General features: G+C 33.2%; 1 protein-coding gene across 5 annotated transcripts in view; it reads right to left on the reverse strand.

Moving 5' to 3' along the window:
- Positions 1–14,763, reverse strand: part of GRB14 (growth factor receptor bound protein 14) — a 139,541-nt gene that overhangs the window by 64,805 nt on the left and 59,973 nt on the right. Inside the window, exon 1 of one of the 5 annotated variants that reach the window (XM_037850000.1) lies at positions 3,228–3,418. The exons of the other annotated variants lie outside the window; for them this stretch is intronic. Coding sequence (XP_037705928.1) covers positions 3,228–3,290 — 63 coding nt within the window. The 5' untranslated portion in view covers positions 3,291–3,418. Of the gene's footprint in view, positions 1–3,227; positions 3,419–14,763 lie in introns of those variants that run through there. 5 annotated transcript variants of the gene reach the window in all.

Genomic DNA, 14,763 nt, shown 5'->3' on the forward strand with positions numbered 1-14,763 from the left:
GCCTTCTGACATTGCAACCTTTCTATAAAAATCATATGAATTTCATATCACCCTTAAATTTTATCTTACAATACTTGAGAGTTTTTTCTTACTTTTTAGGGATCTTAAGATGTTTTCTTGGCGTAATGTGCCAAACTAGAGCTTGGGGTATAAATTATCTTTCCATCACACCACACACACACACACACACACACAACTTTGCTGCTTATAATTGCTTTCTTACTAAAAGTTTTCTACACTAAGCATATGGGAGTTGGTGGAGGTGCAGAAGGCGGTGACAGGATTTGCCTAAACTAATTCCAGACTTGGAGTTGAATGGCAATTATTTACACCGTAAGGCAAGTTCATTAACATATTAATTTCAGGAGATTTCATGTATTTAGGAGAAACATACTGGAAGTCACAAGACCTAGATTCTATTTCTAGCTTTGTCATTGACCTTCTGGGTGACCTTGCATAAGTCACTCAACTCCCTAGAGACTTAGTCTTCTCATATGGAAAAAAAAAATGCATAACTTACAAATTCTCTAAGAAGAGAACTATGAGGCAAAGGATTCATTCAGAATATTTGGTGACAATTTCTGAGAGATATCATGAAATCTTCTTCACTAGAACTCTGATTCGCTAGAATCAAGGAAAGAAGATAATGATAGAATTAGCGGAAGGCAAAAATTGCTTGCCTATTTACTTGATAGGTATTCTACCAAAACACACTGTTCCTCAAAGATCAAATCGTATTTGGTCTTCTGCAAAAAAGATCCATACAATATTAAAGACAAGTTTAAAAATTCAAGTTCCCAACCACTCACAAGAGAATTTTAAGGCCATTTAGATCAGACACACTAGCTGATGAGAAAATCACTTCCTAGTGCTAGTGAACATGTTCAAAGATTCTCTCAGCCTTTCAAATGATTAGGATTACAGTCAGCAAATTATCATTCAGGAGTCACTCATTCAGTATAAGCAAACATTATGCCAAACCTGTGGGAAAAAACACGTGTTTTCTTGGGAAAATGAGAATCTGTCCCCCAAAATACTCTGAGAATGCTTTTACTAATTTTTAAGATCATCTTAAATTATGGCACATAAGCTTGGAATAACTTTCTATCTTGAGAAAATAAAACAACTTAGTCTTGGTATGACCAAAGGAGATGAATGTTTTTTAATCAAAAAAGCACCCCATTCTTTAAATAAAAGATATTAAGTTTTTCAGAATTATCAAATAGACAAAAGGGTTCTTTAGGGGTTAAAATGTCAGGAGAAAAAATAGCATAAGTACTTTCAGAAAATGATGATGTGCTAAATTATATGTACATTTAAAATGTGTATTCATAGGAAAGGAATAACAGAGTTTGGTTTAGGGAATTCTAACTTACAAAATTATTATAATAGAAAGCTTATTATAAACAGACCAAGACACAGAAATCACAATGATGTGTCCATTGGCAGCTCAGATCAAGCATCAATAATAATCACAGCTTTCCAGCATAGTCTTGCTTTGCTACTTACCATTCAGTACTAGAAGTTATTTTCTAGCCAAGTCTTACTCATACAAATTTTCCCTAGACTAACTGCTCAAAGTCCTTGCAAATGATAACATCTTTTTCTAATGTTTCATACACTGAAAAAAAGTTTAAAATCATTTAAGTATCTTACTATAACTAGGAAAATATAAAATATATTTGTCTTTTCACAGATTTATAGACACAAACAGGACTGAAGGGATCATTTAATGAAAATCCGTCAGCTATTCTCTTACAGATGAGGAAGTAAAGACTCCTAGAATTTAAAGGATTTACCCAAGGTCACACAGCTAGTACACGCAGAGTCCAGATGGTATGCTTTCCACCACACCAACACGCCTGCCTAAAAACCCACATGATGAAAGCCTCTTGGTCCATCTAAACTGCTGGTATTAACTGGATAAAGAACTCAAACATAAGCACATAGAGTTGATACACATTAATATACCTTTTCACATTCCCAATGAGTCAGAGAACCTAGACTGTTGTTATTAATGTGCTGCTAAATCCAATTCAAAATAAAGATTCCGTCTCAGAGCAAAATATTTTAATTAAATTTGCTTCAGTTATACAGATCAAAGAAAAGGCATAAAAAAGATGAAGAATAAATGTTGGCAAAATTACCAAGTAGCAATTCCAAAGCCAAGTAAATGGCCCATGTCATATATAAACGGCCCGTATGGATAAGAAAATAGATTGAAAGCCTAAAAACTAAAAACAATTTTAAAAAGACACTTCTTTAAAAAAAAAACCTTAGTTTTTAGATTTGTCATGTTTCAAGTAATTAAAACATGACCTTTGACTTAGTGAAATACACTAATAGTTAACAGTTAACTATTAAAAGTTGGGCAAGGAAAGAAACATTACAGTTTACAGTGTCACCAAAACCATTCAGAAAGCAGATTTCCAAAAACGTAAGTTCGGCTTTCCTTCTCTATGCAACAGATTCTTTAAGAAGTTCAATGCAATATTTTTATTTGGTATATTTACAAGAGAAGTTTTCTATATTCTGTTGTACTTACATGACAATATTACATGGTGTATATATCACCTTACAAAATGCAATGCTAAAATAAGACATGAAAATAATCTTTACAAAAAAATTAATAGATAAAATATTTTTATAAACAGGATTGATTGTATTAATTATTAACAGAAAGCCCTTTAATGGGGGAATTTAGTGGAAAGTTTTTCTTAAGCAAATAGAAATTCAATAGAAATGGGTAAAAATTTGAGAATAACAAACAAGTGAAACAATTATGTAACCCATTCAACAATGAAAATGGATATATTACGAATTATAGTGAAACAAAGAAATTGCTCTTTCAAAAACAAATATAAAACATAATAGCTAGCAGATTTCCTATTGAACCAAAGGCAAACAGGCCTGAAATTACAGTAGAAGGGAAAAAAAAGAAAACATGTCAATACAGTCTACATCACAATGACCAGAAAGGGAGACTAAACTGCTTTTACCTGGAGGTTTGTTACTACAGCGATGTTCTAATACAGCATTTTTTCCCTAGTTCAATTCCAATAATATGTCCTTTAATTAACCACAGCCTCAATGCATTATAGTCTCTTTCAGGATATGTAACAAACTTTCCCACACAATAATAAAAACACAGTAACAGGGGAAAGAAAACAAACAAACAAAAGACAGCAAGGGGGAAAAAAAGAAAAAAGGAAAAAGAAGTCACATACCCTTTTCTGTAGAACTATTGGCGTTATTGCAGGCAGAGTGACTCTTCTCGCACTCAAACTCATGCCTGCTCTTCTTACAATGATCCTCTCTTGTGGATCATGTACGAAATGAAAGAAATCTTTTACAGTTACTCCTTGGGAATCTCAGGGCTCAGTGCAAAGAAACAACTAGGAAAGTAATAAATGTCACCCTGTTTATGCGATTCCAATCTACCCAAAACCAATTAAGGATGGCTGTGGGACAGGACAAAGCAGCGACCAATCAAAGGCTGGAAAATTCCGCCTTTGTCCTTGGAAACACATTCTGATACTTTTGTTTATGATATTTAAAGAACCAGATTAACAGGCATCTAGTTCACTTAACTTTTTTTTCCAAAACAGTGCAATTCAATGCCATCTTTGTTGACGAGGCAATTACGTCTTTACTTTACTGAAGCATTTCAACATATGGCAGATAAGAAACTGTTTACATTGGTCTATTTAAAGTATATAAATATGTAGATGAACTAAATTTACTTATGTTACTTATAAAATTGGTGAATGGGTCAACTGGAGCATAATATATGGGGCTCAGAAAATAATCTTGAAATTAGAACTGGTTCAAAGGTGCTAATTTATATATTATAATAAAATGTTTCAATATATATTTCTACATGTCATCTCCTAAACAGCTGAAATTTGTGTTTTATGGACCTTTCAGCTATCGTCATGGTCACATTTAAATATTACCTGTTAAATATTACCTTAAAAATCAAACCAAAAGTAATGTTAAATATAAATGGAATATTAAATTACAATGTATTAATCTCAAACACTTTTGTTTTTAAACAGCACAGATTCTGTGTAATTTAGCATATTTTATTTAAGTAAATGCATTTAAATGATAATCATGTTCAAAACTCTCAACCTTTTAATGACCATTTTGTCCTTTTTCTTAGAATAACTAAAAATGTTATTCTAATACTTTCAGGTTGGAGGAGGAGAACAACTAAAAATACTGCTCTCTAACAAGCAAATTTTCAATAAAGATCTAAATAGTGAAATATACAGTCAAAAATGGCAAAAAAGTCAAAACTTTTTAAGCTGATATTTAATATATTTAATATCAGATATTATAAATATAAAAACTAATCTGAGTTTTCACAATCATGAAATCCCTCATGCACTGACACCTTACCAAGTTTTACTAATCCTGTTCACCAGTGACCCACTGAAAAACCTACTGCCTTCAGCATGAGAGGAACTCCTGGTAATTACTAGATAACAGCACAATCTCTGTAGTAACAAGGCAAAATGGAAGATCCTCAGCAAGCTAGACACAAACTTTCCATTTCATTATCTAAGCCGCTACTAGGCAGGGTTCACTTTACAGCTTTACTCTTGAGTGTGTTTTCTGTGCATGGTGAGCTCATATTCCTCAAAAGAAAGAGACACTACCAACTCTAGTGTTCCCTACTTTGAATTTCAAAACCTACAATCCTCTATTATGATTGTTAGGAGACAAAAAGCACGCTTAATATAAAAATTCACTAACACATCTAGTTCAGGGGCATTAAGTTAATAGCTATCCAGTTCGGGTTATCATGATCTTTAAAAACAAAACTACTACAGAAATCTACTAATACGGGGAGAGTTCCAGTTGTGAAGTGAAAGATCGAGTCTGGTTTAACCTTGAGTCACTTTCTCACAGGCTAACAATACAAAGCCCATGGTAACTACATAATTTCAAGAAAATTATCTATTATATTTGGACTGACTTTGTTTCCTTTCTAAATTTACTCTTTGAATATTACAAAGTATTATATCTGGTCTCAAAAATCTTATTGGGTTCCATCATAATCAAAACAATTAATTCCATTAAACAGTTTAACAAAGTACCAACAATATGCCAGGCTTTATGATAGAGACATACTGTTGAATAAAATATGGGCACTGGCTCACAGTGGAATAAAGGAATTATTTTTTTTTATTAGGTAAGTTGAAGGTTTACAGAAAATTCATGCAGAAAATATAGAGCTCCTATACACTGCCCCACACACACAGTTCTCCCCATCACTTTGCACCAGTGTGGGACCCCCGTTGCGAACTAACAAAACATCATCACTATAATTATACCATTAACCAAAGCCCATAGCTTAGATTAGGGTTCAGCATGTGTATTATATAGTCTAACATTTGTTTTTTTAATTTTCAACATATGCTACAAAATTTACCCTCTGAACCATATTCAAACACACAATTCAGTGGTTCCAATCACATTCACAATGTTGTGCCACCATCACCACCATTCATTACCAAATCTTTTCCATCACTTCAAATAGGAACTCTGTACCAACAAATAATTAACTCCTCATTATCTACCCCAACCCCAACCCCTGGAAACCTTTATTCTAGTGTCTGACTCTAAGAATTGGCTTATTCCTCTTTGTTGCTCAGATGTGGCCCTCTCTCTCTAGCTAAGCCAACTTGAAAGGTGAAATCACTGCCCTCCCCACTACGTGGGATCAGACACCCAGCGGAGTGAATCTCCCTGGCAATGTGGAATATGACTCCCAGGGAGGAATGTAGACCCGGCATCGTGGGATGGAGAACATCTTCTTTACCAAAAGGGGGATGTGAAAGGAAATGAAATAAGCTTCAGTGGCAGAGAGATTCCAAAAGGAGCCGAGAGGTCACTCTGGTGGGCACTCTTACGCACAATTTAGACAACCCTTTTTAGGTTCTAAAGAATTGGGATAGCTGGTGGTAGATACCTGAAACTATCAAACTACAACCCAGAACCCATGAATCTCGAAGACAATTGTATAAAAATGTAGCTTATGAGGGGTGACAATGGGATTGGGAAAGCCATAAGGACCACACTCCCCTTTGTCTAGTTTATGGATGGATGAGTAGAAAAATAGGGGAAGGAAACAAACAAACAGACAGACAAAGGTACCCAGTGTTCTTTTTTACTTCAATTGCTCTTTTTCACTTTAATTATTATTCTTGTTATTTTTGTGTGTGTGCTAATGAAGGTGTCAGGGATTGATGTAGGTGATGAATGTACAACTATGTAATGGTACTGTGAACAATCGAATGTACGATTTGTTTTGTATGACTGCGTGATACGTGAATATATCTCAATAAAATGAAGATTTAAAAAAAAAGAATTGGCTTATTCTATTATTTCGTATCAATCAGATCATGCAATATTTGTTCTTTTCTGTCTGGCTTATTTCATTCAACATGATGTCTTCAAGGTTCATCCATGCTGTCACATGTATGAGAACTTCATTACTTTTTACAGTAAAATAATATTCCATTGTACATATATTCCACATTTTGTTTATCCAGTCATCTGTTGATGGACACTTGGGTTGCTTCCATCTTTTGGCAAATGTGAATAATACCGCTATGAATATCGGTGTGAAAATATCTGTTTGAGTTCCTGCTTTCAGTTCTTATGGTTATACACCTAGAAGCAGGATTGCTGTGACATATGGTAATTCTATCTTTAACTTTCTGTGGAACTGCCAACTGTTTTTCATAGCACCTGCACCATTTTACATTCCCATCAACAATGAATAAATATTCCTATTTCTCCACACCTTCTCCAATACTTGTTACTTTCCATTTTATTTTTTTAATAGTTGTTATTCTAGTGGGTGTAAAATGGTATCTCACTGTAGTTTTGATTTGTATTTCCCTGATGATATCAAGCAGGTTTACATGTGCTTCTTTGGCTGTTTACATATCTTCTTTGGAGAAATGTCTATTCAAGTCTTTTGCCCATTTTGTAATCTGGTTGGTTGTTTTTTGGTCGTGCAATTGTAGGATTTCTTTATACTTTATAAATATTAAAGTATTATCAGATATGTGGTTTCCAAATATTTCCTCCTATTCTGTAAGTTGTCTTTTTACTTTCATGATGAAGCCCTTTGATGCTGAAACGCTTTTAATTTTGATGAAGTCCTATTTATCTATTTTTTCTTTTGTTGCTTGGGCTTTTGATGCAAAGCCTAAGAAACCACTAACACAATACCCTAAAGATGCATCCCTGTGTTTTCTTCTAGGAGTATTATAGTTTTGGTACTTATATTTAGATATTTGATCCATTTTGAATTTATCTTATATATATATGGTGTGAAGTAGGGGTCAACCTTCATTCTTTTGTATACAGATATCCAGTTCTCCCACTACCATTTGTTAAAGAGACTATTCATCCCCCATTGAGCAGAATTGGCACCCTTGTCAAAAATCAATGGGCTACTCAGTAGCTGAGAGATTTCAAATGGAGTCGAGAGGTCACTCTGGAGGGCATTCTTATGAGCTATATAGATATCCCTTTTTAGTTTTTAGTGTACTGGAATAGCTAGAAGGAAATACCTGAAACTGTCAAAATGCAACCCAGTAGCCTTGATTCTTGATGATGATTACATAACTGTGTAGCTTAAACTGTGTGATTGTGTGATTATGAAAACCTCATGATTCACACTCCCTTTGTCCAGTGTATGGATAGATGAGTAGAAAAATGGGGACAAAAGCTAAATAAAAACAGGGTGGGATGGGGGGCAATGGAATGTTTTGGATGTTCTTTTTTTACTTTTATTTTTATTTTTTTTTTTTTTTTTGGAGTAAGAAAAATGTTCAAAAGTTGATTCTGGTGATGAATGCACAAATATATGATGGTACTGTGAATGGCTGATTGTACACTGTGGATGACTGTAGGGTATGTGAATATATCTCAATAAAACTGTATTTAAAAAAATCAATGAGCTATAAACATGAAGGCTTAATTCTGAACTGTCAGTTGATTCCCTTGAACTATGTCTGTCATTGTGCCACTACCATACTGTTTTGATTATTGCAACTTTGTAATAAGTTTTAAAATTGCAAAGTGTGAGTCCTCCAACTTTGTTCTTCTTTTTCAAGATGAGTTTGGCTATTTGGGGTCTGTGCCAGTTTGTATATATTATGTCCCAGAAAAAGCCATGTTCTCTGATGCAATCTTGTGGGGGCAGATGTATTAGTTGACTAGGTAGTAACCTTTTGATTGTTTCCATGGAGCTGTGACTAGTAACACCTTTGATTAGGGTGTGACCTGTTGATGGGATAGTTTCCATGGAGGTATGGCCCCGCCCATTCACCTTGGGTCTTGATTTAATTACTGAAGCCCTATAAAAGCTCAGGAACAGAAGGAACACAGAGCAGCTGCAACTGAGAGACACATTTGGAAGATGGCCATTGGAAGCTGACACTGACATTTTGGAGAACACCATTTTGAAATGCAATCTGGGAGCAAGCAGATGCCAGCCATGTGCCTTCCCAGCTAATAGAGGTTTTCCGGATACCAATGGCCTTTCTTCAGTGAAAGTACCCTATTATAGTTGCCTTACCTTGGACCTTAAGACTGTAACTGTGTACCCAAATAAACCCTCTTGATAAAAGCCAATCCATTTCTGGTATTTTGCATTCTGGCAGCATTAGCAAACCAGAACAGGGTCCCTTACCCTTCCAAATAAATTTGATGATTGGCTTTTCCATTTCTGCAAAGAAAAATGTTAGAATTTTGATTGGGAGTGTGTTGAATCTGTAAATCACTTGGGATAGAGTTGACTTCTTAACAATATTTAGCCTTCCTATCCTTGTACATGTAATGCCTTTCCATTTATTTAGGTTTTCTCTTATATCTTTTAGAAACGTTTTGAACAAGTCCTTTACATCTAAGGTTAAATTTATTTCTAGATATTTGATTCTTTTAGTTGCTATTGTAAATGAATTTTTTCTTGATTTCCTCTTCCAATTTTTTTATTATTAATGCAAAGAAACACTACTGATTTTTGCATGTTGACCTACCTTGCCAATTTGCTGAATTAGTTGATTAGCTCTAGTAGCTTTGTTGCTGATTTATCACGATATTCTATATATAAGATGACGTCATCTGCAAACAGGCAAAGTTTTACTTCTTCTTTTCCAATTTGGATGCCTTTTATTTCTTTTTCTTGCCTAGTTGCTTTGGCCAGACCTTCAGTACAATGTTGAATAACAGTGGTGACAGTGGGTAGCCTTGCCTTTTTCCTAATCTTAGAGGGAAAGCTTTCAGTCTTTCATCATTGAGTATGGTGGTCATATATGCCTTTATCATGTTGAGGAAGTTCCCTTTTATTCCTAGTGTTCTAAGTGTTCATGCCAGCAAAGGCTGGTTTGAAAATTTTAGAAAATCGCTTAGCCTACACAATATAAAAGTGATGGGAGAGGCAGTGTCTGCTGATCAAGAGGCAGTAGGAAGTTTCCTGAAACCCTGGGGAAAAAAATGTATTTAGATTTTCCAGATCACAGGATCCCAACACCCCTAATCCCTTTGATGTGGAAGGAATAACTATTTAGTTGAGGATTTTTGCATCTATAATCACAGAGGATATTAATCTGTAGTTTTCTTTTCTGGCAGTATCTTTATCTGGCTTTGGTAATATGGTGGTGCTGGCCTCACAGAATTATTTAGCAAGTATTCCCTCCTCTTCATTTTTTGGAAGAGTTTGAGCAGGATAATTAATTTTAATTTTTCTTAGAATGTTTGATAAAAGACACCAGTGAAGTCATCTGGTCCTGGACTTTTCTTTCTTGGTAGATTTTGAATACTTCAATTTCTGTACTGATTCAATTCTTTTTACTTCTATTTCTTCTTGAGACATTGTAGGTAGTATGCGTGTTCCTAGAAATTTGTTCATTTCATCTAGGTTATCCAACTGGTTGTTGTACAGTTGTTCATAGTACCCTCTTATAATCCTTTTTATTTCTTTGGGGTCAGTAGTAATGCCTGCCCTTTAATTACTGCTTTTAGTTATTTTCATCCTTTCTCTATTTTTCCTTTTTCTGTCTGGATAAAGATTTGTTGAATTTTTATAACCAATGTTTGGTTTTGTTGATTTTCTCTATTGTTTTTTATTCTCTATTTCATTTATCTCCATTCTAGTCTTTGCTATTTCCTTCCTTCTGCTTGTTTTTGGGATTAATTTGCTCTTCTTTTTCTACATACTCCCAGTTGTGAGGTTAGGTCTGATTTGAGATCTTTCTTCTTTTTTAATGTAAGCATTTAGAGCTATAAATTTCCCTCTCAGCACTGCCTCTGCTGCATCCCACAAGTTTTGGTATGTTGTGTTTTCATTTTTATTTGTCTCAAGGTATTTCCAAATTTCCTTTGTAATCTCTTCTTTGACCCATTGGTTGTTTGAGTGTGTTGTTTAATTTCAATATATTTGTGAAATTTTTCCAGTTCTCCCTTTGTTAATGATTTCTAGCATCATTCCATTGTGATCTGAGAAGATACACTGTGTGATTTCAATATTTTTGAATGGATAAGACTTGTTTTGTTTACTACTATATGGTTTATCCTAGAGAATGACAATGTTCACTAGAAAAGAATGGGTATTCTACTGCAGTTGGGTGAAATGTTCTATATATAGTGGTTAGGTATAGTTAGTTGATTTATACTATCATTCAAGTCTTCTATTCCCTTATTAATCTTCTGTCTAGATGTTCTAGACATTATTGAAATTGGTATATTGAAGACTCCTACTATTAATGTAGAACCATTTATTTCTCCCTTCAAATACATCAGTAATGCTTCATATATTTGGGAGCTCTGCCATTAAGTGCATATATATATTTATAATTGGCGCCTTTTTGTGGAATTGACCACTTTATCAGTATATAGTGACCTTCTTTGTTCTTCATAACAGTTTTTGATTTAAAGTCTGTGTTCTCTAATAGTACAGCTTCTCCAGTTCTGTTTTGGTTACTATTGCATGGTATATACTTTCATCATTTCACTTTCACCTACTTGTGTCTCTTATAAACAGCTTATAGTTGAGTGACTTTTTTAATCCATTTTGCCAATCTGTGCTTTTTGATTAGAGAGTTTAATCCATTTGCATTTAAAGTAACTACTAATAATGCATGACTTTCTTCTGCCATTTTGCAATTTGATGTTTTTAAATCATATACACTTTTGTATCTCAAGTCATCCATGAATGCTTACTTTCACATTTATTTGAATGCTTTGTGGTATACCACTGTCAGTCCCTTTTCATCTCCTTTCGTATATATTTTTCAAATATTTTCTTTATGGTTGCCATGCAGCTTAAATTTAACATCCTAAATCCACAGCAATCACATTTGATTTGATACCAACTTAACTTCAATAGCATAGACAAGCACTGTTCCCATGTTCCTCCACAACTTTTTAGTGCTTCTTACAAATTATATTTTTATACACTGTATAAACCAAACCACGGATTTGTCATTACTTTTTATGCATATCTGTTGACCAGAAGACTGAGAAATTAATTTTTTAATTTTAAAAATCATAATTTTTAATAATAAAAACCTACTGAAAGGGCATACAGTTCTCCAGAGAAACTCATCAAAGCAATCAATACCAAGACACATTCCAGTAAAGTCACTGGATTTCAAATTTAAAGAACCCTTTGGATGGCTAGACAAAAACGTCTGAGTAGCTTATAAGGGGGAAATCAGTTTGTTGTCATATTTCTCCACAGCAACTTTCAACAGTAGGATACAATGGACTCCACTGCCTTCTAATTACTCCACTGGATATAGTTACATCCACAAAATCCTTGAGGAAAGAAAAAATAATGAGATTTTAAAACCCAGCCAAACTCATTAATTATAAAGGAAACAGGCAATATTCAAAAGTTTCTGAACATATAGAACAAATAGAAACACATAAAATTTAGTTCCTATGGGATCTTCTTGAGGAGTTTTCTAGAAGATAATGTGGAGTCACTGTTTCTTCTTTAGGAAAAAAACAGAGAAAAGGAATAGAATAAACAAACTAATTATGGGACTAAATCCCCATCAAGTATGTGATTATGTTACTATAATAAAACGTAAGTAATATAAGCCTTAACAATGTAGGAACGATAGAACTTTTTTTTAAAAGGTGAAAGTTGAAGGGGGAAGAATGTGGTACAATTTAGTATATAAACTGACTGCTTTTATAACTGCGATTAAAAGATATTATAAACTGATAAATCAAAGGAAAATTTTAAGTAAATTATTTTATAATGCTAAGATCAGTTGGAAGAAAAAGGGAGAAAGGAGAGAGAAATATTAATTTTACTATTGTTCCTTAAAGGGAATTAATAGATAATGTTTAAAGAAATAGAGGATTCAAGGTTTCATACAGTTATACTTATCATGATAACTGAAAAATAAACCTGATTTAAAAAAAGCAAATACAGAGCTAGGAAATTAGAACACATGATTTTTTTTTCAAAATCAGCAAATTAAAAACATAATTATAAAATGATACAGCAGTAACACCATGCTTTTATGTTATTTCACTAAATGTCAGAAAGCTAAACTCACATACCGAAAAGAAACAAACTTCCACCTTCAATTAAGCAGATACCTTTTATTGTGTGTGAAAGAGGAATCTCTATAAGCTCATGATTCACAAAGTATGAAAACAAAAGAATCAGCAAAGGCATACCAGGCTACTAAAGAAAAAAGAAAGAGAAAGAAAAGAATTCAGTAATCAATATCATGTGATTTAACTCGGGAACAAAAGCATTACACAAGCAAAGGAGAAAACTTGATAATGGTGAAATTCAAAATAAAAATATACAATTATGACTATCATATAACACACATTTCTAAAGCCAACACTATAGGAAATATAAGGAGAATCAGATGGAAACAATATTAATAAACTATTATTCAATCCTCTAAAGCCATGATGCATAGTGGATTTAAATGCAGGTATAAGTATGAAAAATATAAATAGGCTAACATAATAAAACAGATTTAATTGTTGCATACTGAATACTGAGGTGAAAGAGAATATACCTTCTCTTTAAGAAAGCGGTTTAAGGAAAAAAAAATGGTCACATTTTAGGTCACAGATAAACTCGAATAAATTCCAATAGTGGAAAGAGCACAAAAAAAAATTCTGGTCATTTTCAAATAAAATGAAGACTTACTAATAAAATCTGGTGCTAAGAAGCTCCTAGAATATGAAAATTTTAAGTTTCATCAAACAACATATCTGTCAAAGAGAAAAATGAAAAATGAAATTGCATAATGTCTATGTAATGATAATAATAAATACAACGAAAACACCATACATCATATTATACTGTTAAACAGTTCTCAGAATATAATTCATAGCATTAAATACACATCTATTAATAAGCAAACAAGATTGAAAATTAATGAATTCATTAATATCCAAAATTAGAAAATACCAAATTAAAACAGAAAAGTAGAAGGAAGAAACTAATAAAAGATAAAAGCAGAAATTAAAACTTGGGGGGGGGGACCAAAATAGCAGTAATAAATAAATCTAAGATCTCTTCATGGGGGAAAAGAACAGAATAGATAAATAGAGAAAAAAAATCGCAGGGAAAAAAAAAAAGAATAGAAGAAAGCAATACACAAAATAAGAAATGATACCAGAGAAATAAAGAATAAATGAAAAGAATCACAAGAAACTACTTCTACCAATTTTATGCAATAAAACCTTGAAGAAAAGAACAACTATCTAGGACAATATGATTTATACAAATTGACTCCAGAAGACACAGAAAATTTAAAGGGAACAATTACCATAGAAGAAAGAGAGAAAATTGCCAAAAAGCTGTCCCCAAAAAGTGGACCAGTTCCAGAGAAATTCTACATAAGCTTTAAGGAAGAGATATTTTCAATGCTATTTAAACTGTTTCAGAGTAAAGAAAATGGGCAATTACAGCTAAGTTAAGAAGAACATAATTAATGAATTCTTTTCATATATGATATGCCTACTATATTACAAAACTGCAGTAATACAATTTGGAACGGGTACTCACAGACTCATGTACATGAACAGTTGATACTAAAAATCAATGGGAGAAAGGCTCAGATGCTCAAAAAAAGACAGACTACTCACTTGAGTAAGCAAAAAATGTAGATTCTTTATCTAATATACACTAAAACAGGTTCCAAAACTTAAAAACTAAAGAGAAATTGTTAAAGATTAACTAATTTATACACACGTTAGAAGAAATAAAAGAATGGTTTAATCACCTTCTAGTGGGAATGGCCTTCCTGAATAAGACCCAGAAGACTTAAAGAACCAACAAAATTAACTACATAAATAACCTTGTAGTGGGAAAGGCCTTCCTACGTAAGACCTAGGAGCCTTAAAGAACCAAAAAAATTAACTACATAATTTTTAATGTTTAGAGTACAAAGGACCCCATATATAAAGTTCAAATGTAAGGCACAAAGAGAGAGAGAAAATATTTGCAACATATCCAGGACTAATACCAGACTACATTAAGGAGAGCTCCTAAAATTAAACAGAAAAAAGGAGAACATCCCCAAAGAAAACTGGACAAACACAGATATGAGCAGACAATTCATTCACACACATTCACACACACACACACACACAATATATCACTGAATATAAATATGAACACATATTGAATCTCATTAGCAATAGAGAAAAATGTATCTTAAGGCAGTTTTCACTAGATGGACAAAAAACGGA

The sequence above is a fragment of the Choloepus didactylus genome, chromosome 9 (assembly GCF_015220235.1).
Source record: "Choloepus didactylus isolate mChoDid1 chromosome 9, mChoDid1.pri, whole genome shotgun sequence".
NCBI classification, from domain to species: Eukaryota; Metazoa; Chordata; class Mammalia; order Pilosa; family Megalonychidae; genus Choloepus; species Choloepus didactylus.